Raw genomic sequence first — 23,590 nt, 5'->3', positions numbered from 1 at the left:
GCTAGGAAAAGCATTGCGTGATGTATGGCCCATTTCCAAATGGCTTTAGCTAGGCATGTTGTCCGTGCGGACTAGAACAGCTTTGTCCACGAGGTGAGTTTGAAAGTCTTTAAGCGCTAGAAACACTGCTAGTAGCTCTAGATGGTTTATACAGAGATTTGTGCTTTATACTCCACAATCCTTGGAATGTGTGATCCTGTAAATTAGCACCCCAAACAGTGAGCGATGCGTTTGCTGTTAGCACTGTGCATGGAACAGGGTCGATGAAGGGAGCCCTTTGGATACATTTTGTGGGTTCCACCACTGCAGAGAGCAATGGGTGCGGCCGTCTACCAACACTAGATCGGTTAATTGACCCTGCGACTGGTTCCACTGACTTGCTAAGCATTCTTGAAGGCGAGGCATGTGAAATCTTGCATGGGGTACGAATATGATGCAAGACGCCATCATTCCCAGCAGTTGCATGAAGATTCTGGCAGGTAATGAGTGGTTGGGCTGAACCGGAGTGAGAAGAAACTGAATACTGTGAATTCATTAGGAGAGGCTAGAGCTTTCTGAGTCTCTCTGGGGGCTCCCAGATAAGGCTGTGAAGACAAAAGACGACCTCTTGTAGAAGTGGGAGCACTTGTTGAAGTGCCACCATGTGGAAATTTTCTGACAGCATGTAGTGGTTCAGTTTTCTGAGGTCCAGAATAGGAGCCAACCTTTTTGGGAATTAGAAAATACAGGGAGTAAACGCCTGACCCTTGATATTGTAATAGTACCGGCTCTATTGCTCCTTTTAGCAAGAGAGACTGGCCGCCAAGTTTGAGCAGGTGCAAATGTTCTGGTGACAGTTTGTGAGAACGTGGTGGAATGTTTGGAGGATTGGTGGTAAGCTCCCGGCAATAACCATGTTGGATAATTCCTAGCACCCATTTGTATGCTATTATAGATTCCCAAATGGGGAGGAATTGTAGAAGACGTCCCCCGACAGGGGTTAAGTGATCGGGAGGAATGGTAAGTCACTGCATGTTAGGGGAAGGGGGGTTACGGGGTGTGGAACCCTTGCCCCTACCTTTGCAGTTTCCTCTGTATCCTCTTCTAAAGAAGACTCTAGTGGAGGAAGATAGATTGTTGCCTTCATAAGAGGAGAAATTGGTGTCTGAGGATGTGGTCTTGGATCCCCCCCCCACGGTAAAAGGAGCGACGAAAGGAGCCCCAGTTTGAAGGAGACTGTAGGGCTCCCATATATTTAGCTACCTCAGTGTCTTAATTTTCTCTAATGCCTGATCCACTTCATGCCCGAAGAGATGCTCTTTATCAAACGGAGTGTTTAAGATGCATTGCTGGATTTCAGGTTTGAAACCGGAAATCCTCAACCAGGCTTGTCTCCTAAGTACCACACTAGTGTTAATCTCTCGAGCTGAGGTATCAGCAGCATCTACGGCACATCTAGTAGAGGGATTAGAGATGAGCTTTCCTTCCTGTATTGAATCCTGTGCTTTAGCTTTGTGCTCATCTGGGAGATATTGGAGCAATTGCTCCATTTTGTCCCAATGGGCCCTATCATACCTGGCTAAGAGGGCCTGGGTGTTGGCAAAGCGCCAATGATTCGCCGCCTGGGCAGCTATTAATTTGCCAGAAGCGTCTATTAATTTTGATTCCTTGTCTGGAGGGGGAGCATCCTCAGATGGTTGTGAATTAGCCCATTTACGGGCATTGGAGACAACAAGGGAATCTAGGGGGAACTGCACCTTAATTTAGACTGGATCAGATGGAGCAGGCTCATACTTTTAAATCTAATCTGGGAGTCAGAATACAAGCACGAACAGGGTCCCTGAAGATGTCATTGGCATGTCTCATCATATCTTTGAGCATGGGGAGAGTCTGACTAGACCTGTGTGTACTAAAAGTTTCGAACAAGAAACAATCTTCTAGGGATTCTTTGTGTAGCTGTACCCCATGATATTGTGCAGCTCTAGCAAGCAGTTCTAAATAAACTACATTGTCAGGAGGGGAAGGCTTTGCAGGGTAAAGGTCTGGGTCATTATATGTAGGTGGATCAATAATGTAGTCTTTCCAAGGATCTACAGGTAATTGAATATCCCCATCATGTACATGATCATCATCAGGCATTGAGGGTGGAGAGTTCTGTGGTGCGATAGGTAATGGTTCTAATGTTAGAGAAGGTGGTGAAGTTGTAGGAGAAGGTGGTGAAGGTGTGGGAGAAGGTGGTGAAGGTGTAGGGGAACGTGGTGGAGGAAGAGGAGAGTGGTTTGTACTGACCTTCTTTAAAGGAATCTTATACTATATGTCCTCTGACTCAGGTTTGCGTGGCAATTTGGTAAGAAGATGTTCTGTATCAGGATTAATGTAAAGTTACTTTTGTTTAGGATCTGATTTGAGAGTCGGGCAGTCGAAAATCAGTTCCTGTGGCTTGGAAGGAGCCTCTTTTGGTTACAGCACCGATGACTTCGGTGCCAGGATGGAATGATCTTTCGGTGCGAAAGGTTTCGGCTCCTAAGCAGTTTTCAATTATGGCGTTGAGGGTTTTGGCTCCAAAGCAGTCTTCGGCTTACGAGCTTGAAGGTTTTGGCTCTGTTGCGGACTTTGGCTGACTCGATCCAGAGCAGGAAGTCTTAAAAATGTGTATTGGTGCCGAGACAGGAAGTGGAGCGTCAAATATTGACTCGGTGCAGACCTTGGCCAGGAGGCTGAGGTGGAACCGAAGCCTTATGCTTAGCTTGAGATGGATTTCAGGGCAAGAGGTATTCGGTACTCACAGGACCTTGACCCTGCAGTATGTCCTCTTCCATTTCAGAGTCCGATTCTAGCACAAATAAGTGCTCCTCTTCCTGTTCCTCTTCGGCCCCTTGTGCATCAAATTATTCCTGCTCGGATCCTTCACGACATCCAGCTCGGCGATCGCAGAGTTTTCGTGGATAAGAATGACCTGCACGCTTCGCAGTCTTGTTCGCTGTGCTCTGGGGAGTAGCTCAAGTTGCACACTTTGTGCGAGTCGGTGCACGGATATTTTGCGTGGCACCAAGGACAGAATATAAATGGAGCCGTTCCATCAACTGCAAGGTGGCCTTCCACGAATCTTCCGATCGAAACTGAAATTTTCTTCGCCACGATACGCGGAGAAGCGGGATATGTGGACGAAACAATAACGATGCAGGTAGATTGGATTGTGCACAGAGGGGAACCCGAAGGACGGTTTCAAACCTGAGCGCAGCAATATAGGTCCGAACCCGATGGTGGAAAATCACAATCTAACAATGAAGTCGATGCCCAAGCGCACTATCACCGAAAGGAGGAGTCAGCTTACTTCATGACTGGAAAGACTTCTTTGAAGGAAAACAGCTTGCAAACATCCGGACCCAAAACTAGATGGCAGGAGGATGCAAAGCATGTGATCTACAGCTCACGTGCCTCGAACTTATGTTACCTCAAAATACAAGGCGGATATCAAAGATTGCGAGTTGCATGGGACCCTTGAAACTGATCTACTGTCTAGAAGCCCATAACATGTTGTACTAAAGATTTTCTAAGAGTAAAAGATGAACACGTTGCCATTACGGTAATGACTGTCTTGATATCTTGAGTGCAGCTGAGTGGGTTTACCAACTGAGAACCACAAACAAGTTTTTCAGGATTCTTCCTGTACTCCCCCATATATTTAAAAGCATCAGACTGTAAATAAAGTGGACATCAAAATATATGATGTACTGGTTGAACAGGGACTCCAGGGCACGAATATCAGCAATGCTGATGCAGCGGGGCATCGAAGTGTGAAGGGCTCAAAGTACACCAATTATGTCTATCTTTTACAAACCAAGCAAACACAAGTAGATGATGGATGGAGCGCTGAAACTTGACAGACACTCACGCCGAGTCACAGATCCGGGTTGAATCCATCATCGTTCTTTAGCTCACTTTGCCAGCCCTGTTCAGACCCAGCCATATGCAAATCAGTCTCAACCCTGTTCCTCATGGGAACAGTCCAGACCAAACTGCGAAGTCAGGTCTTCCCTGGACCGTAAGCAAGCATCCTGAGACCTGTTTCAGATTACACACCTCATCAGCCAGGCTCACATGAATCCAGTGGCAAAGTGAGCAAGGGACCCACGTCTGGGCATACCTTGCCAACTTAGGACGAACAAAGAAAACCCAAGGAGATGATGGACAGAGTGCTGAAACTTTAGACACTCCTCCCCAATCCATCATCGTTCTTTAGCTCACTTAGTCACCCCAGTTCAGACCCAGCCATATGCAGATCGGTCTTGTCCCTGTTCCTCATGGGAAAAGTCCAGCCCGACTGGATGCTTGTTTCCGGTCCAGGGAAGAATGTGTTAACACGAAAAACACCCCTGTACAAAATGTCAACCGCATTTTAAGGTAATAACCGCTATATGCTGTGAATCCATTGAAAACAAATCTTTATGTAGTGACAATTACGCCACTGGAAAAATAACGCCACAACACCGAACATGTTATCTGACCTGAGGGGATAGAAACTGAGGCACTTGAGCACGAAGATTAGGCTGGGATGGGTTCAGAGGTTGAGCTGGCGGTTGCTGGGGTGGTTGCAAGGTCCTGCCTTGTGCTGCTCCGCTATTGCCAAACATACCCAGATTGCCACTTGGTATCTGCAAGAGAAAAGAGAAAACGTAGTATGTGGTTGTCCTGAAAGTGAAAGCTTTGCCTCTTTGAATTTGGTAGACAGCATATGTTCACCAATTTTTTGACTGCTCAAGACTGGGTGCTGGATATTCAGGTCAGCTATCCAGAAGGTTAAACCTGTAGGTTCAGATTGGACAACTGCAATTTTCTGAAGTTACATTGATTGATGTGGGCAGAAGTGATCTAATTTCAGTATCAGTTGCAAATGCTTACCTAACACATTTGTATACCAGCAACCTAAAAAGAACTTGGGGCCAGATGTACAAAAAGTAGGAATTGCGATTTTTACCCATTGGGAAACCGCAATTCTTAATCTAAGAAAACGTTGCATTATTAAATAGTGATTGCTAGTGGTTCGCAAATCTACATAAATCATAAATATTAATAATGCTAGTCACAGTTTACAAACCATTAGCAGTGATGGCCATTTTAGTATACATTTGAAGTGCTCTTAAAAAATATTTATTTTAGCATTCGCAAATGGGAAGGGCTCCCAATGGTTTGTTTTCTACCTCCTTAGAGGGGTCAGTAAAAAAATGAATGTTTTGCAACCAGAGTTCGGTTGCCAAACAAATACATTCAAATTCAGTATTTGGAAGGGACACCCTAAACACATCCCTTCCGAATACCGAATCAGTATGTATTTGCAATTCCAAATTGTGATCTGTTAACATGTTACTGAATCGCAATTTGGGATTCATACATAGCAAAATGCTTTTTTGCGTTTGCAAACAGGCTAATTCTGCAAATAGGCTTGTTTGTGACTGCAAAATAATTGTGTATGTCTGGCCCTTGGATCTATGTGAGAATATGGAAAAAAATAACAGAAAATTCTACAGTGGCACACATACAGAAGAAGATTCACATGCCTTTGCAAGGGATAAGGAAAAGTGTGTTATTTGTAAACCCTAGTTCTCTTTTCTTGCCAATGTGAAGTACTTCTGGAACACAAAAAAACCTGCCTAGTATTGGAAAACTGAACACTTCACACAGTAAAAAAATATCTTTAGCCATATACCGACCCAAAGGCACATTTTGTTTAAAAGCATGCAATCAAATTATTAAAAAGGACAATGTGGACTCAAACACTTATTTTTTTTTTGAAGTCGACTAAGACAAAACACAGCTTTACAGAGATTTACAATGGACCTATTAATCTAGCCATGGGGCCCCCTCAATCCTCTATGGTAGTGCTCAGTTAACAAGTGGTACAGTTTCAAGCTTAAAACAGAATTTGGATCCTAAAGGAAAACTGGCAATATAAGTTCATGATCCTTTCTCTGCGGGAGGAGGATTGTCATGAATTCACTGGTAAGTCCCATTATGGAGAAAAAAGATCACAAGTAACTCTTGAAGACTCAGATAGTGCCTAGAAGAGTAACCTCACTTCCAACCTCTAAAGAAGAAACATAAAACCAATAGAGTGTAAAAGAGGAAGGAAGCAAGAATAAAGAGACCTGCTAAACAAATAAATCTGGGACAGAAGCATGGCCCAATCTAATCTGGAAATGAAGCCTAGGAATCAGTATCTCTCACATATGTGAAATGATTTTTAGATGGCTCCTCTGCAAATCTTAAGAGCCTGGTTGTTTTAAAGCAGGCATGTGGTAGCTTCTTTTCTACAAAGTGAGCGCCGGGTTGGGGGGGGGAGGAGGGGGGAATTTAATGGGCTTTTGGGAGCACGGTGCTGTGCAAAATATATGGTTATGTGTATTTGTAAAACGCACTATAAACAACGAGGGTATCCTGGCGCTGAGCAGGTGTATGCTTAGCCTTGCTGTGCTTGCAGCATGCTATAAACAGGTTAGGGATATAACCATTTCTCAAATGATGGATACATAATTGACAAACACTTTCAATGTTTCTAATCCCTTTAATTCTGTCTAGAGAGCACCAGAGTGTCCTTTTCATATCCAAGGCATGAAGGGATCTTTGTCAGAGTGGGCAGATTGGTGAAGTGATAAATTGTATATTAATTTACTGGGAAATCTTATAACACATTCAATTGGAAAATTAGATGAGTTATTAGAACACCCTTATTCTGATGGAAACACCATGTCGGGCGGAGTAGAGCACAGGGCCTGAATCTCACAAACTTGCACTTGAAAACTAGAAAACACATTTGAAGAAAATTCCTGCTAACAAGATTTATTCTCGTCTCACAGAATGATCATGAGCTCTGAAGAAACACTTCAATACACAACAGGGAGTATGCAATCTGACTTCACAAAAGACTTTAATACCTTTCAAAAGTGATTTAATTATTGAAATATAAAATAAAGAGGCGTGAGACGCCATTACAAAACCATAATTGAATTAAAGTGAAAACAAAATGTTCCCAAATGTAAAATGGCAATACAGTTTCTTACTGGAACATCAAGGGGTCTATAATCATCTACATATACAACTTCCACTCCATTAAAATACTTACAATATTCTGGTGGACAGCTTTTCATCTTTCCGAACGTTCATACATTCTGGTGGCTCTTTTAAATGCTACATAGGAAGAATTTAGAAGCCAGATTACCCACCTCAGTGCACATAAAAAAATAATGCAGAATTCTGCATTAAACTCTGGACTGGTGGTTCATTCTGTGTCACAATGTTTTGTATGAACCACTATTGAGAAGGCATTTTTTTGAGCACTTGGGATTTATCTTGTCTTGGCCTAATTCAGCTTTATGACCAATTTTGGAATCATTGGGATTGTTCCAAAGGCGAATTCAAACATCTTTGAGCATCTCATAAACCCCTGGACAAAGTACAGACAGTGTGCTTTCAGCCATTATTACAAAGAGCTGGACGCCAGGGATGAGAAACCTCATTGAGACCCTTGTCGCAATTATCCCATTGATGGCTTTCTGTTATAATGTTGCTTTCCACTTCAAATTGCTCATTTAGCGACCTTGCAAAATTGATATATGTTAGAGAGATTCCGAAAACGTACTTTTGGCTTTCCTACAGAGGGTCCTTGATTTCCTTGCATTTTTTTTTTATGTATTGCACTGTAGTCGTTTTGTCCACTTCACTTAATATCAAGTGACTTGTGATGACAGGATCTGAATGTAAGGTGAAATGCTCTGAAGTCCAGCACTGTTTGGGTGATTTAACTTTTATTACCTACCTTGAATAGGATACTCAACAGGAGGGAGACTTCATGAGAAAGACTTAACAGCTGTTACAAATAGTTATTTGACATCTCAATTTCCCAGGCACTGACTCTACTAGTCTTTTTTCACACTTATGCAGAGGTCTCATATGAAGTCTAGCACTTGATAAGATAAAATTGCAAGGTCTGACTGTAGTGACTTCTCAGAACTTACATACAGGTCTAGACTTTGAAATGTCTGATATTCATGGTGGACTATACTACAGGTTTAGCTGGAAGGTGGTCTGTTCGGAGATGAAAATGCATTTCTTGCAGTAAATCCATTCTTCCAAATAATTGACAAAACTCGCATCTACGGGAGCTGGTAACACTGACGACAAAATGGGAAAAGTTATTACTTTGCTAAAGCTATGGAGCTTCATTGCAGGCCATGATGGTTGCTGCCCTTCTATTCCGCTCTGTAGTCTCCTCCATTGTTTGAGGTCGTTGGTGCTGCAACAGTCTAAGCTAGGTGTATTGATTAAAGTGGAGATTGCAATATCACCTTTCTAAAGACCGTGTATATTCAATTTCCTCACCAGGCCACAGATACAAGAGTTTCAGAATGAGGATATGACCTCTTAATTCCAGCCATGACATTTCAAAATGCATAAGTTAAGGTCTAATAGAGCTGCCACAGAGCATGCAGCATTGAAGACGTGGTTGGTTATGAGAGGCCTTCATTAAAGGCATCTAATTTTTGCCGCATTGTAGAAACCTCTGCCTTTATGGATACTTAAAACCGAGGATTTTTCACCTTCAGATCATACCCTTGGTAACCAGACCAGATCTGGAGAATTTTAAAACAATGCTGCTGTGCGCCAGTATGAGTAACCTCATTGCTACAGGGTGGAACTGCATCCAAAGGCCACCTCTTTGCACTGAATAACTGGTCACTTATCTTTGGTAATGAAGCCTTGAAAAAAGTTTTATAATATACTTGACTTAACTGTAATGCGCATAACTCAAACTCATCTCAAATTGTGTGATCCCACGCAAATATTTTATTTTTCACTATGTTGCCTTTTCTCCACCATATACAAGAGCACCTTCAGCTATGTGATTTCAGCTTGTCTGCAGTACAAGAAAACTCTTTTGTTTAGTTTGGTAGATTAAACTTTTTGTTCATGTATAATAAAATCTATTCCACATGTACGGTACACAGTACCCCTGACTTGACTCTTAGGTCAATGATAGCAATGATAGCTATGTCATCAGGGAGCTGTCAGTAATTTTACTGAGTTCATATTTAAAAATCTCACTTTGCCAGGACAGCAGTGGCCAATCACTTGGTGTTAGCATATCTGCTAGTTTTAAATTCTGCGTATCCACCATTGGGTGATCAACCCTGAGTCATTACTGTACTGTATTTCTTTTATGCTTTGTTAGTATGTTTACACCGCTCGTCGATACTCATGTTAGCCACTGCTCTGCCGTTTGATGCTCCATGCCATCTGTTACAATTGTAATTTCAATGACAGATACAACTCATGGCAATTTCTCTTCAATGTACTAAAATGGTATATAAAAGTTTAAAAAAAATATATATATACATCACTTTCATTAAATATATTACATTTTAAGATTTATATTTTAAATAGAGTAAAAGCTATATTTAAATTGTATTGAAAGATGTTACTAAAGCATAATGAGGTAGTACACTGTAATTTACAGACAGAATTTCCATTTAAGAGGCCACAAATTTTCCCACTGGCATGCAGTTTTACAAACAAAATTATATATTAAACAAATGATAAAGTGTGGAAAACTGGTTTCAGCAAATATGTATCATTTGCAGATAACCAAGTAAAGTATTCTGATTTGTTTTAGTCCTATTAAAAGTCCTGGGTTCCACCTCACTTCAGAAGAACAGAAAAGTGCTTTCTTAACTACTGAAATATACTTTGAAATATTTGTATAGTTTATTTACTAGCTATTTCAATGTTGTGTGTCCATGATTGTCCTCCAGTTCACCTCAAAAACTCCTCTAACTTTGCAATCAGAGAAAGAAACGTAAACACCAATCTTCAGGATAAAATAAGCAGCAAATTGTAAGAATACATAAGCTGATATCTCACATCTGCCTTCAAACACACAGCAAATGTGATAAGATAAAAAAAAGATTTACAGGCATCTATTTTGCTAATTCCTTTTCTGAATGAACAGCACACCTGGCAGGCCAGCTCGAACTCGTCGCCAGACTGGACCAGAAATCCCTAAACATAGATTGTCTTGATAAAACCTGACTCACCATAGCAAGTGGTTTTCTCGAGACCTGGTGGATACTCTCACTGCAGATTTCTCACTTTTACTATATTCCTGAGATGCCAGACTGGATCCAAAGCTTTTCCAGGAATACTCCTGTGCTCTGCTAGGTTGGGGCAAGTGGCTCCGAGTTGGGTCTGTACCTACCCGGAAATGACGGACCAGAGAAGCATATAACCACCACTCCTGCGAACAGAGATCAGTTTCTTGCTTGACCTTTTCTGCTGTCTCAGACACACAGCTTAAAGAAGTGTTCATATCAATGTGTAGATCTTTAACTTGGGACCGTTTTATAGAACAATTATTTTTATAAACAGCATTACTGCCATCACAAAGCAAAGACACAGTATGCCTTCACCCCCAAGGGGCCAATCGTGACTAAGTGTAGAGTGCTCAAACAATCATGTACTATCTTCCGCCCAAACCTAGGGTCAGGAGCCTACTATAGGCAGATAAAGAACAGCAAACTACAACACAAAGAAAACCCCTCCCCCAAAGCTCCTGCATATTGTTTAATGGTCAATAAGTTGGCCATAGTGTAAGGGCATTGTGTAGATACAATAGGTGTATGGGTGGCAAAAACTATCTAATGTGCAGTCTGGGCCACATCTGGAATCACGTGGAAGAGGCGTACATAGATTAGGCATGTCAGCTCCCAGAATTCAGAAGATAGGAGACGAATAAAGGGTGCCTACTGAGCAGTGGAGGAGGTGCATACCGAGGAAGTTGAGAGGGGCAGTTTCTCCATCCCCAGAATAAACTCCAATCTGTATAACCAAAAGGTTTGATCCGGAACCTTACCTGTGCCACATTGGGAGATTATGACCAGGTGTGCTGCCCCTAAAGAAAGAGACATTTGCCTCCCCTATTGGCGCATAAAGGGCAAGTCAGGGGATTCAGAAAACCTGATATGGTATAGGCTGGGAACCTGGGGATGGAAGTGTCAAAAGCAGCGTGCATCATCTAGAATTTGATTCCAATAGCGGGTGAGCTTCAGGAAATGCCACAGAAGGTGTAGCAGTGTCCCAACACACCCCACAGTATTTCTTTGAACGCCCTGCAATCCACTGCTGGAGTCTTGGTGCGGTGATAATTTTGTAAGCAGTTTTGGTACTAGCCATATTGTGAGCTGTGTGATGGGCTCCATAGAAAATATCTTCCAATTCTTTCTCACAAAGTTCTGCTCAGTTCCACTTCACAACTATGTGGTCTCTTGGATTTGGATGGGGATAGGGGAAGCCTACCTCCCATTAAAGCATAAAGTTCAGATATACGGTGTTTGTATTCAGCCATAAGGAGTACCCACTTCTCAAAGGGGTAATGAGACACCTTCCTGTGTCTTGGAGCCAGTCACATAATGTCGGAGCTGCAGATATGATGCACGTTCCAAATCAGTCAGGGAGGACTCAAGCTGTAACTAATTAAAAGGGATAAGTCCTTGAACATCAAAAAGACAACCCACCCATTTACATCCACCATATCGCCATTGATGGAATGACTCAAGCTGCATCCCAAGGAGAAAATAAGGGTTAGCAAAGAATGGTGTCATTGGGGAAGGAAAGGTCGTCAAGCCCGCCATGGATGCCACAGAGATCACTTTAAATATAGTGCTGGTTACTGGGGAAGAGTAGAGGCCCCAGGCCAGTGTTTACGAAGGAGCCAGACTTCCCTCCAGATGCTAGTGCCTGCGACGGCCTGGTCCATAAAAGACCAATGCTTTTCCGAGAGCAGGCGATTCCATTCTACCAAGTATCGGACTTGGGCAGCTTTGTAATAACGAAGCAGGGATGGAATCTCCAGGCCTCCCTCCTGTTTTGTGCGATATAGAAGATGTATGTGGGGGCGGGATTTTTCATCATCCCATAAGAATTTGTTAATGTTTGATTCGAGGGAATGGAGTGCACGCGGTGGAGGGAAAAATGGCAAGGCTCGAAACAGATATAGTATGCGGGTGAGAAAGGTCGTCTTGATCGCCGCTATGCATCCCATCCACGAGAGGCGGAGATGGCTCCAGGTAAAAAGTTCCTTGCTTGTTTGAGAGATGAGCGTCTCATAGTTAGTAGCTAATGTTCTAGGAAATGCCCAGATATTAAATGGTATCTACTGGCCAATAGAAAGGGTACTAAGATTGTGATGCAGCTTAGGGAGCAGGCATAGCGGTAAGGGTTAAATTCTGGGATTTTTGCATGCTTGTTTTGAATCCGGAGACCTCCCCAAAGGTCTACAGCTCAACAATCCAGAATGGGAGTAAAGTAAAAGGCTCCTTGGTGGTTTAGATAACGTCATCCGTGTATAGACTGATCAAATGTTGGTCCCCACAGACGGGAAACCTGGAGATGTCTGGATTATCCCTACGCGCAAAGGGCTCCATATATAGGACAAAAAGAAGCGAGGATAGGAGACCGCCTTGGCGCATGCTGGGCCGAACGAGGAACGAAATTGGGCAGGACGTCGTTCACCCTGACCATTGCACACTATAAATACAATGGACCCAATTGCAAAAGGTATCTCCAATACCAAATTTCATCAGCGCATCAAGGAAGTAAGACCAATGTCACGGTCGAAGGCCTTTTTTTAGCATCGATAGAAAGAAACGTCTTTGCGCGACCTGTGTACCTTATTCATATGATGCAATAGGCACTTGGTGGTGCCGCCAGACTGACGCATAGAAACGAATCCCGCCTGATCTGGATCAACCAGGTCTGCCATTAATGGATCGTGGCAGTGGACTAATATGCTAGTGACTAGTTTTGTATCAACACTGAGGAGGGAAATGGGCATATACAATCTGCAGAGAGCAGGATCTTTAACAGGGTTGGGAACTAACGAGATTACAGCCTCTAGCCGCGATGGAGCCCGAATCAGCAAAGGTTTTATGCCGGGTGAGTAAGGAGGACAATTCTTTAAAGAATATTTTAAAAAATTGTGTGATAAAGCCATAACACCCAGGGGACTTCATGGGGGCTATAGCCAAGATAGTCTTGTCTGAGGAGAGACTGCTCCAAAGCTAAGGCCTCTGATTCGGAAAGCTACATGTGAGCAACATTTTGGAGATATTCCAAGATGGGGAGGGGGGGGGGTGGTCTCCAATGGGGCCGACTGAAGAATAAAGGGAGCAAAAGAAGTCTTTAAAAGCCAATGTTATTCCGTCTGCAGAGCAGGTCACTGTGGAAAACCTGTTGCAAATCTCCTTAACTGATCCGAAGATTATTTTACTGCGCAGGCGATGAGCCAGGATACGCCCACAGCGACTGCTACCCAAGAAGAGCCTGTGTTTGAGGTATCGTAGCGTATTCCGCCCTTTCCAAATTAAGGCACTTGAGATGAAGGTGGGCCTTCTCCAGCTCTCTCCAAACAGAAGGGGCACCGTCTGTTTATGAATAGCTTCCATGTCGGAAAATGCATGTTCAAGACTTTGCCTCCCAAATGGAAGCCAGGGGGGCCTCGCTGATATAATTAGTATGAAGATAAGGCACAATGACTGATGGATAGACTAAACCGTAGTCTGAGATTGAAGTAAAAAATCCAGCAGGCGCTAATGAGAGCGCTGACAAGGGCAAATAGGTAATCGTAGAGTCAGGGATATGGGAGCACTGTCCAAAAGATATAGTGGAGCAAAAGAAGCATCCAAGACGCAGGCCAGGAGGGACAGGGTAGATAAGAAGTGATCAATGTGTGCATACGTCTTATGTGCAGGCGAGTAATGTGTAGTCCCTGGTAGTTGGGTGCAGTTGACGCCATACAATTAGCTGCCACAGTCTGCGGGGCAATTGAGACCAAGTGTAGAGAAAGCCCCTGTCTGACCAAAGTGCTGGCCAGAGCGATCCAAGTCAAAGTCCATCACTAAATTCATGTCCCCACCTATCCTCACAGCTGCATCAGCAGTGTGGAGCACAGAGGACAAGGATCTCATAAGAAAGCATTCCTGTCTCTCATTAGGGGCATAAACATTTGTTAGGGTGAAGTGGAACGCACCTACCCTGAGACGTAGTGCAAGGAGGCGCCCCTTATCTCTGCTACTGTAGAAAGGATTTTTCGTTTACAACCCAGGGAGAAGACGACTGTGACCCCTCACTTCTTTGTATGGCAGGAGGACCAGAGGTGGCGTGGTAACAGACAGGATTGCATTCTACGGACATCTTTAGGGATCACATAAGTCTCCTGAAGGAGAGATATTGCGGTCAGAGTGCTCAAGGAGGGATAGGATAGCTGATCTTTTCGTGGGACTGTTAAGGCCCAGTACATTGAGGCTAGTGACTTTAAGCTCCATGTGAAATAGGCAAAGGGAGTAAATGCTGAGGGGAAAACCAAAATGGTATGGGAAACCTTATAGCGTTGATACATCAAACCCCCCATCGTTCCAAGACCTGGGAGGTGTAACAATCAAGGAATGACCATGTGTATAGAAGAACTGTAAACCAAGTCCCCACATAGAACACAAAAAAAAGGTAAACAAGAAACTGTGTCAGTCCAGTGCTCGTGGAAAGGCTGAATAAGACATGGTCAAGGCCGGCGTAACCAACTAAAGGGAGCAGCTCCAGAGAGGAGGGGGAGCCCAGCGGGATGGAGAGCACTGGGCCAGAACAGTACATGACTGTCAGACCCACCTGCCAAAAAAAGGGGGAAAAAAACATAGAAGTTAATACTCTGGAATCAAAGTGTAACTACTTTGTCTGTATCACTAGAGAACGTCTTAATACACATTTCCTTTCCATTGCGATAGTCTGTGGGTCAGGGTGTAGACTAACAGAGATGTGTGGGTCGTGCGCAACACAGGCATTGTGACTTCTGAGACCATGAGCTAGTCGGTTGTTTCTCTGGAGAAGGGACCTGAATGCCCAATAGTCAAAAGGCTTCAATGAGAGATTGAAGCTGGTGGAGCTTGTAGTTATGTCTGAAAATAATTCGGAAAGGTTGGCCCCAGGAGTAAGATGCCAGCATTTTGCAAATGGGCAGTGATTGGTCTGAAGTCACGCCGCTTCAGGAGGGTGATGGCAGTTACGTCCTAGAAAAGCAGAGGAGTGTGTCCTCTAAACTGGAGCAGATGTGCGTCCTGGGCCCTGCAAGAATGGACTATTTTAATTGTAAATCATGGACACATACCAATAGGTCTCCATGAGTTGCCCTCGCCGCTCTAGGAAGGCCTACCCGTTGGAGCCAGTCCGGCTTCATCACGACCTCCTCTGAGATCCTCAAGATGTGCCGCAAGAGGGCACCAAGATATTCTCCCAGGGCAGCTCCCTCAGCAGCCACTGGGACCCCTCTCATACAGATATTGTTTTGTTAGGAGGGGTTTTCTAGGTCTTCGGTATGTGCATGTAGATCAATTGTTTGTTCTTGGAGGTGAAGCACCTCCTGCTGTAGCTATTCGATATCATCCTTACCTTCCTAGTGGGTACCCCCTATAGGGTTGCTGCTCCGATTCAAAACTGCAGCAGTCTTCTAATGGGTGCCAACCCAGACTAATTGCGCGCAGGAGCCTTAGACTCAAGCCCCAGGAGGCTCCAGTACTGGTCCCAGGCCCACGTGTGAATAGAGCAAAGACCGGGGCGCTTCAAACCTTCCTTAAAGAGGCAGGCGACCAGAGAACGGGCCCTCCAGGGATAGAAGGCCAGAGTAGATTCACTGGACCGAGCTAGTCTCCAGGGGTCACCAGTATGGGTACAGCAGAGATGGAGTTGAAACAGTCAGTAGTCCCTCCAGGAAGGGTCTAGTTAATGCAGGTGAGCAAAGGCGAGCAAGTATGTCCAGGATATTGGTGAATTTCCAGCAGAAAGTTTGACTAATACAGGAGAAAGAAACCAGAAGCCAAGCACTGTGCGGTGGATGCGGGGGCCAGGCCTAGGATCCAGGAATGTTAATTACAGGAACGTTATAGCCAGGGGTGCACCCCAGTGCCTTGGAGGGAGAGCAGTTTGCTTCATTATAAGAGCAGTGATGTGGGAGTCTATAGACCACTGAAAAGGCCGAGGTTCTCACTGTCCACCTCACGTTTAACAATTTCTCAACTCCAGGAGAGCATCCCGTTGAGCGGGAAAGCAACAATGGCATTCAAGTAGTGCCAACCCGCCCCCCGGCGTAAGGGCGCAGTTGAGTCTTATGGGACATGTCCCTGGGGTGGACGTAGCCGCCAGGCCTGCCGGAGAATGGGGCCCTATTACTGTTCAGGGGGAGTGGGGTGGTGAGGGTGGTGGTGGGGGTGAGGTTTTGTCAGTCCACCTTCCAGCAAGATGAAGAGGTGAGGCTGTGCGGGGTACAAACAAACAAAACCGTGCAACATAGGTGCCCAGGGCCACTCAAGGGCATTCTGCCCCCTGGGTGCACAGTTGCAGGGCCCGGACCTCAAAGTCGCACAAGCCAGGAGGAGGCGAAGAGTCCAGGGTGGAAGATCCCCCCCCCTCTCCTCGCTGCGTGTGGAAAGCCAGGATAGGTCCAGTAATCACAGCAATTCACTGGTAAGGTGGCTCCCAAGGCCGATCAAGGATGGAGGCAGCACACAAATCTGACAACCGCAACAACGGCCCAAGAGCGGTGTGAGGAGTATGGGGTAAAAATGCAGGCAATCGTTCAATATTTCCCAAACTGCGCTCCCCCAGGCAGAAAGGTCACACAGCTCGACCACCCATAGACCAGGAAGTGGGGGTGGGCGGACCGACCTACAGCGTTGAACCACGTGCCTGACCCAGGGGCAGTAAGAAGGAGTCCCATAGGGCCTGCTAAGCTTAAGGTACCAATCTCAGCACCTGGTCAGGACATCAGCCCTCTTAGTTGAATCATGCCGATTGGCGATCACGGGCAGCATTCACCATCTTGCATCCCTTCATGCAGCTCGGGCCTTAGAGGGTTGGCGAGAAGCAGGTAGTTTCAGGGACAGGAACAGAGGCTGGCAACACTGCTTTGGACATCTGACCACCTTCGCAGGCCAGAAACTCCTGCAGAGTTGATGCGTTTGGCAGGTGGGGGTGCCAGTTGAAGTGGGGACGGAGCGACAGTAAGAAGCGTCTTAGCCATTCGCCATCCTGTCCACCCACTTTAGGACCTTTTTTAGATGTTACAAAGAGGCCACTTCACAGAACAGAAATCAACACCTAGATAAAGTATCCACCATATAAAACTTTACTAAAGAAAAGTAACTTGTTCTTCTGATGGGTACTTCTAACTGCAGGTTACTCACTATTAGAATCGATACCAAAGCAGTACCTTCTAAAAATGGAAGGTCATTGGAGTGGGCTGAGAACACAATAGTTTGGTAGGACGGAGTGGGGGAAATGTCCTTCCCGTGAGACTTGGTTGTCAAGGCAATAGTGCTTCCTGAACGTGCGCACCAATGCCCAATTCACAGCATAACAGATGTCAAGGTCAACTACTCATGTGCCAACACGGTGGTAGCGGTACAAAAGGGGGTGGTGATGGACAGAGCATCAGAACCAATCAAACACTCACACCCAGTCAACAGATTTGGGTTTGATCCATCACCGTTCTTTAGCCCACTCTGCCACCCCAGTTCAGACATGGCCATATGCAAATCAGTCTGACCCTGTACCTCATGGGAACAGTCCAGCCCGAACTGCCAAGCCATGCCTTCCCTGCACCGGAAACAAGCTTCCTAGGACCGGTTTCTGGCATTTAAGCAGTCTTCAGCCAGGCTTGCTTGAATCCAGTGGCAAAATGAGCAAGGGACTCACGTCTGAGCATACCCTGCCAACTTATGGTGAACAAAGCGGTACAAAAGGGGGTGGTGATGGACGGAGCATCAGAACCAATCAAACACACACACCCAGTCAACAGATCTGGGTTTGATTCCTCACCGTTCTTTAGCCCACTCTGCCACCCAACACGGTGGTAGCAGCCTTAAAGCTAGTTATTTGGTGTCTCAGTCCTTTCGGAGGCTGCTTTTTTACCAGTGCACAGTAGATCTTAATGCAGAGGACCATTCACCTTGACAGGGTCCTTTTTAGGTCTCGCCTGACCCAGCGCATGCGCTGGTCTGGAAAGACTTATTGAGAGGGCTCCAAAAAGTGCTACCTGGCCAGCCTAGAGCTACAGTGCATGTGCACGGGCGCGCCCGACGCTTTTACCGCGATTACTTTCACTTTCGCTGCCCCACGGCCGCTTTGATGTTTGATCACTATCACTATGGCGGCCGCACGGCCGCTTGGCATAGCCAACAGGTCTCGCTTTTGGGAACTTATAAGTATTTAGTTATGCAACTGTTGCATGGCTAAACACTTATAAGGTCCCAAAGGCGAGACCTATTGGCTATGCCAATGCTTGTTTGAACAGGCATTGCTTTCTACGCCCTGGAGAACCCCAAAAAAGGCTCTTCGTCCACTTGATGGTTCTCAAGACGACCAATGGTGTCTCTCTTCCTATTTCAAAGGGTGAGGATCAATAAAGAACACTGAGTAATGATGGGTTTCCCACTGTGGAAAGGAGTCACAACGTTTAGTTAGAAGGCTGCCTGAGTACACAGGAAAAACACTGGAGAAAAGGAGGTGTAGAACGGTTGTATCAATAGAGCCTGAAGTATATCACACTAAGATCTGAAGTAATCGCAATGAGGAAGTCAGCCTATAAGGTCAGAAGACACAATGAACATAGGTGCATCAATTTGAAGGGCATACACATGAGAAATGTCAAGACCAAGGTACGGTATCACTATGGCATCACAAACTGTCTGGGAGATAGCATGTGTCACACTTTTAATAAACTGCATCATACCAGGTAATTTAAACAAGGACGGCTGGTCCAGCACACACAAACCATGAAAAAAGGCTGACAAGTAACCTTTAATAGTGCCCACGGCAAGTCTTTTCTAGGCCAAAGAAAATACAAACATTAAAACATCAACAATTTGGCTTGACGAGGGTCTGCTTTGAGGACTCCACATCATACAACAAATTTGCACAAGCTCTTGCCATAGATTGACTTTGTGGACGGGCACCTTGCAGCATTAAGGACATTCATAACCTTAGGTCTACTGCCAGTGTTTAATCTCCACTCATGGAAATGACTATTGTGCTCTATCAGGTGAAGGACCCAGCCCTGCCGTCGCAACAGAAAATCCCCCAAAAGTGGTAGCCTTGTCGGAGGGTAAATGTTCATGTCCAGAAGTTCCAGGTACCACACTCTCCTGGCCCAATCTGGAGGCACTAGGATGACTTGCTTCCAGTCCTCCTTTTTTCAGAACTCTAGGCAGGAGAGGCAAGGGCAGGAAGGCATACAGGACTCCTGTGTTCCATTCCAACCTGGATGCATTTCCTATCAAGTGTCCTCGCATAAACTCCAACGCACAAAACATCTGGCACTGTCCATTCGACTGTGGCAAATAGATTTAGCTAGGGTTCTGCCACCTCTTGATATAGACGCTAATCATTGTATGCCAGATGCAGTCAGCAGTTTGTCCACCACGGCATGTAAGGATCCCACCGAGTGGTTCACGATGAGGAAATTTCATGATGCTCCAGTCAACTCCAGAGACACAGAGCCCCTTGGACCACCACTCTGCCTTGCTTGTTGCAGTACCACATGGTGGTGCTGTCCAGGAGAATCTACACTAGCCTTCTGTTTATAAACGGCAAGAAACTCTTCAACACTAGATGAATAGCCTGCAACTCCAACAGATTGATTTGGAGTCAGGCTTTCACAGTGGACTAAAGTCCAACAAGGTGGACCATTACTGACTTATGAGCCCACCATCAAACAGCCAGTAGTCAAGGTAATGGAAAATTGGCATCCCCGACTTTCGAAGATGGGCAGCCTCCATTGCTATCAAGTTTATGAACACCCAAGGGGCACTGGTGAGGCCAAAGGGAAACAGCCGACAGAAAATGTTCTGAGCCTACCTTGAACTGCATGTAATGTCTATGGAGTACAGAACAGATATATGAAAATACATGTGCTGCAGGTTCAAGGACACCATGCAGTTGTTCGGGTCCAGGGCAGACAGAATCTGGGCCAGCGTGAGCATTTTGAATTTGTCCTTCAGCAGTATGGCATTCTGAGGAGGAACATCTAAAATGGAATGAAAGCCCCCATCCTCCTTCGGCATGAGAAAATAGCTAGGGTAGCATTCCTCTCCCATTTGCAAGTCCAGTACCTTTAGAGAGCAAAACTTGCACCTCTTGCAACAGAATCAACAGCTATTCTACTGAGATTCACAAGGTGGGGGGAAGATTCGGAAAGAAAGGGTAGGGAATAGTCATGCTAAACAATATGAACAACATCTTTTGGGTGTGATGGATAGCCACCCTAGCAGAAAGTGTTGGATCCTGTCTCCCAAGGGTGGCTGTGCACCACTAATGGCATGCTAAACAGCTGGTTGTCTGTTGGTGCAGTGGACTTGGAGGACTATGACCTGCACGTTGCCGGACCAATCAATGTACCGGACCTTGAAAGGACTGGGGTGTCTGCTGTAGAGCCTGAGGTTGCTTAAACACTATCCCCCTAGAGTACCCTTGGAATTTCCAAAATTGGTGAGGAAACAGTTTGGCATGGGTCAAAAGTCCTGGAGAACGTGCTGTGGTCCTACTCAGTTTAAAACATTCCATGGTACAATTTGCATTTTAGCAGAACAAGCATCTGTCATCGAAAGATATATCCAAGGCAGAGGCCTGTATGTTTCCAAAGAATCCTGTGGAGAGTATTTACACATGGTGGCAGGCGGAGAGTGCCAAACACCCTACCCAGACAATCACTAGTATTAAGGACACAATGAATTTGCTTATTTGGAAATATCTTGACCATCCTGGATGGTTTGAACCACCACCACCTTCCCCCCCCTCCCCCTTCTCCTCTGGTGGTGGTAAGTTTTGGTCAGCATCCAAGCACAAACGATAACAGCGCCTTTGATGGCTCGTTCTCTCTAGTATAAAATTATCAGGCAAGAGGTGATCAGTTGCGCTTTAATAGTTTCGTAATGTGACACTGATTGGAAGCATGCTGAAATCTGTTCAGTGTACAACATCAGAACCAGCACTGGATGCATCCCCGGTGCTAGTAGCATTGGTACCAGCATCAAACTGGGAAGGAAAGCCGCAGGTCTTTGAGCCAGAACAAAAATCTGCACTGGACCTGTGATGGGTCCAAGGCGGTCAGCAGTAACCAGACTGTGGGCCCCTGCTGAACCTTGGGGCACAATGATGTATCAGAGGAAGCCTTAAGAGTGCTAATTATTTGCAGTGTGCCCTCCGTAAAGGCTTCGATCTGCTGCGGTGTTGCAGATGGCTCAGGAAATTCAGGCACAAGAAAGAACAGGGGTCTGCTCCGCAACCAGAAAGGTGGAGGGAGACAAACTGACACTGACTCCATCGAACCTTCTCTTTAGATAGAGGGTAGAGTCTCACTTCACTTTATTGTGTTTTCACTTAGACTTCGACTTCCTGGAGGACTTCGGCTGCGAAGTAAACCTCTTTTGGGAATGACTTTGTGAGCAATTCTGTGCCCTCTACTTGGAGCAGGACTCGCACGAGGCCCAAAATGACTGTTCTGTGGCGTGCAGCTTCTCTTCTCGGTCCTGGATTGCCTGCGGGTGCATGAGGGCACACTTGTTGCATGACAGTCGTGCCACGAGCCCAAACATCAGAGACACTTTGTCTGGGTCCATGGTCAACATTTGTTTCCTACAATCGTGGCATGGCTTGAAACCTGTAGTGTTAGGAGAGTACATTATTCCCAAATGCAGTGCATTTTGAATTAGGAGTCACCGAAATGTTGACAAAATGAGTAGCAGAGCTCTGGGTCCGCATCAGAAGGTGCAAAACAACAAATTGCTTACCTTTGGTTACACCTTTTCTGGTAGAGGCTTTATCTAACCACAGATTGTTCACCTTGTGAATTTCCCCCAGGCATCAGACTGGATCTGGAAACTTTTGTAGCAATTACCCATCACGTAGAAAGGTGATGTGTGGCACCATGTGGGGTCCATCTTGCCCCGGACATGATATCTGAGCCACTATATATGCGTCAACTTCAGGAGCTGATGTCAGTTTCTTTCTTTTCTCAGTCGGCGTCGACAGACATGGCACCACTGAAATCAGTCCATAGCAGTGTCAGATTTTAGCTTGGAATCTTATTAATGGACTAGGAGACCTTTCCACAGACTGAGGAGGATAGTGGATCAGTGAGGAATCTGCAGTTCAAGTCTGTATCAGAAACGGTATTACCGAAGATGGGTAATTTCTTCTGACAGTAACTTCTGAAAAAGAGTGTCAATCCCCCAAACCTGGCTATCCATGCAGCAAAGGTTCATGGACGTGTGGAGAGGTGGCCTTTTATCAACCTAGCAAATGTCCAAGACTGACACACTCCGCACCAGCGCATTGATAGCAACCTTCGTTCTGGTGGAATGAGTGCGCAAGCCTACTGGGGCCTGCTTCTTATGTAGCTCGTAGCAGATCTTGATGCACAGTACAGTCCATCTTAAGATGGCCCTCTTTACACTGCTTTGCCTTTCTAAGCCCCAGAGAAACAAACGAAAAGTTGATCGTCCAGTGACTAATCTCTTGCTCAGTCTACAAAGAAGCCAAGTTCCTGTTTAGGGTTTAGGTGAGAAAGGTGAGACTACCTTAGGCAGGAATGCTGCCTTTGTCAGAAGGACTAATTTGTTCAGGAAGAAAGATGTACATGGGAGAACCACGAACAATGCCTGTAGCTCGCTCACTCACCTGGCCGATGTTTTGGCAATGAGTAATGCAGTCTTGACTGTAAGATGATGGAGAGGAACTATGCATAAGTTTGAAGGGAGCGCACATCAATTACTAAATTAAGGTGCCAAAGTGCCATTACAGTTGGCAGGAACATATGGACCAGCCCTTTCAAAAAAATCCTAACATGTGACTTGTGGCTGGTCAGCTAAATTCAGGGAAACCAAATCAGCAGAGAGATAACCTTTAACTGTTGCCACTGCAAGAGCTTGCTGGGCCAATAGAAAACACTACAAGAGAACATCCAATAACTGCGCTTTCATGGGTTGTATGCCTAGGGAAGAGCACCAGACAACAAACTTCTCCCAGTGTTCAGCATTAACTGATTTCGTTGACGAATGCTTGGCTACCAAGATTACATCAACTATTTTATGAGGAAGATTGAAAGCCATCCACTGACGTGGCTCCACCTCCAGGTGTGGAGGTGAGGATTGTGCAAGCTCTGGTGCAGGACTCAGCCCTGCTGCTCTGACAGGAGATTCTCCCAAAGAGCAGCTGGATCGGGGGACAAATACTCATGGCCAGAAGGTCCAGGTACCATACTCTCCTCACCCAATCTGAAGCCACTAAGATGAATTTGAACTGGTCTCTTCAGATCTTTTTCAGTACTCTGGGCAGCAGAGGGATGAGCAGAAAAGGCATACAGGAGTCCTGAGCCCCAATGTGGGAGGAAGGCATCTACTTGAGAAGATTGCTCAGGCAACTCTAACATGCAAAAGATTTTACACTGCGCATCTTCTGCAGTAGCAAATTCGATCGAGCCATGGTTCTCCCCATTGGTGGTACACACACCCTGTGCCACCTT

The 23,590-nt window shown here is 45.4% G+C and overlaps 1 protein-coding gene across 9 annotated transcripts in view; it reads right to left on the bottom strand.

Moving 5' to 3' along the window:
* TNRC6C (trinucleotide repeat containing adaptor 6C) overlaps window positions 1-23,590 on the bottom strand; it is an 854,353-nt gene that overhangs the window by 359,268 nt on the left and 471,495 nt on the right. For all 9 annotated transcript variants that reach the window (XM_085616884.1, XM_085616886.1, XM_085616885.1 and 6 more), the window contains one exon: window positions 4,488-4,634. In XM_085616884.1, coding sequence (XP_085473010.1) covers window positions 4,488-4,634 — 147 coding nt within the window. The remainder of the gene's footprint in view (window positions 1-4,487; window positions 4,635-23,590) is intronic.

The sequence above is a fragment of the Triturus cristatus genome, chromosome 7 (genome assembly GCF_964204655.1).
Source record: "Triturus cristatus chromosome 7, aTriCri1.1, whole genome shotgun sequence".
In the NCBI taxonomy this organism is placed as follows: domain Eukaryota; kingdom Metazoa; phylum Chordata; class Amphibia; order Caudata; family Salamandridae; genus Triturus; species Triturus cristatus.
The sequence above is the reverse complement of the archived record's forward strand: the minus strand, read 5'-3'. Positions and strand labels throughout refer to the sequence as shown.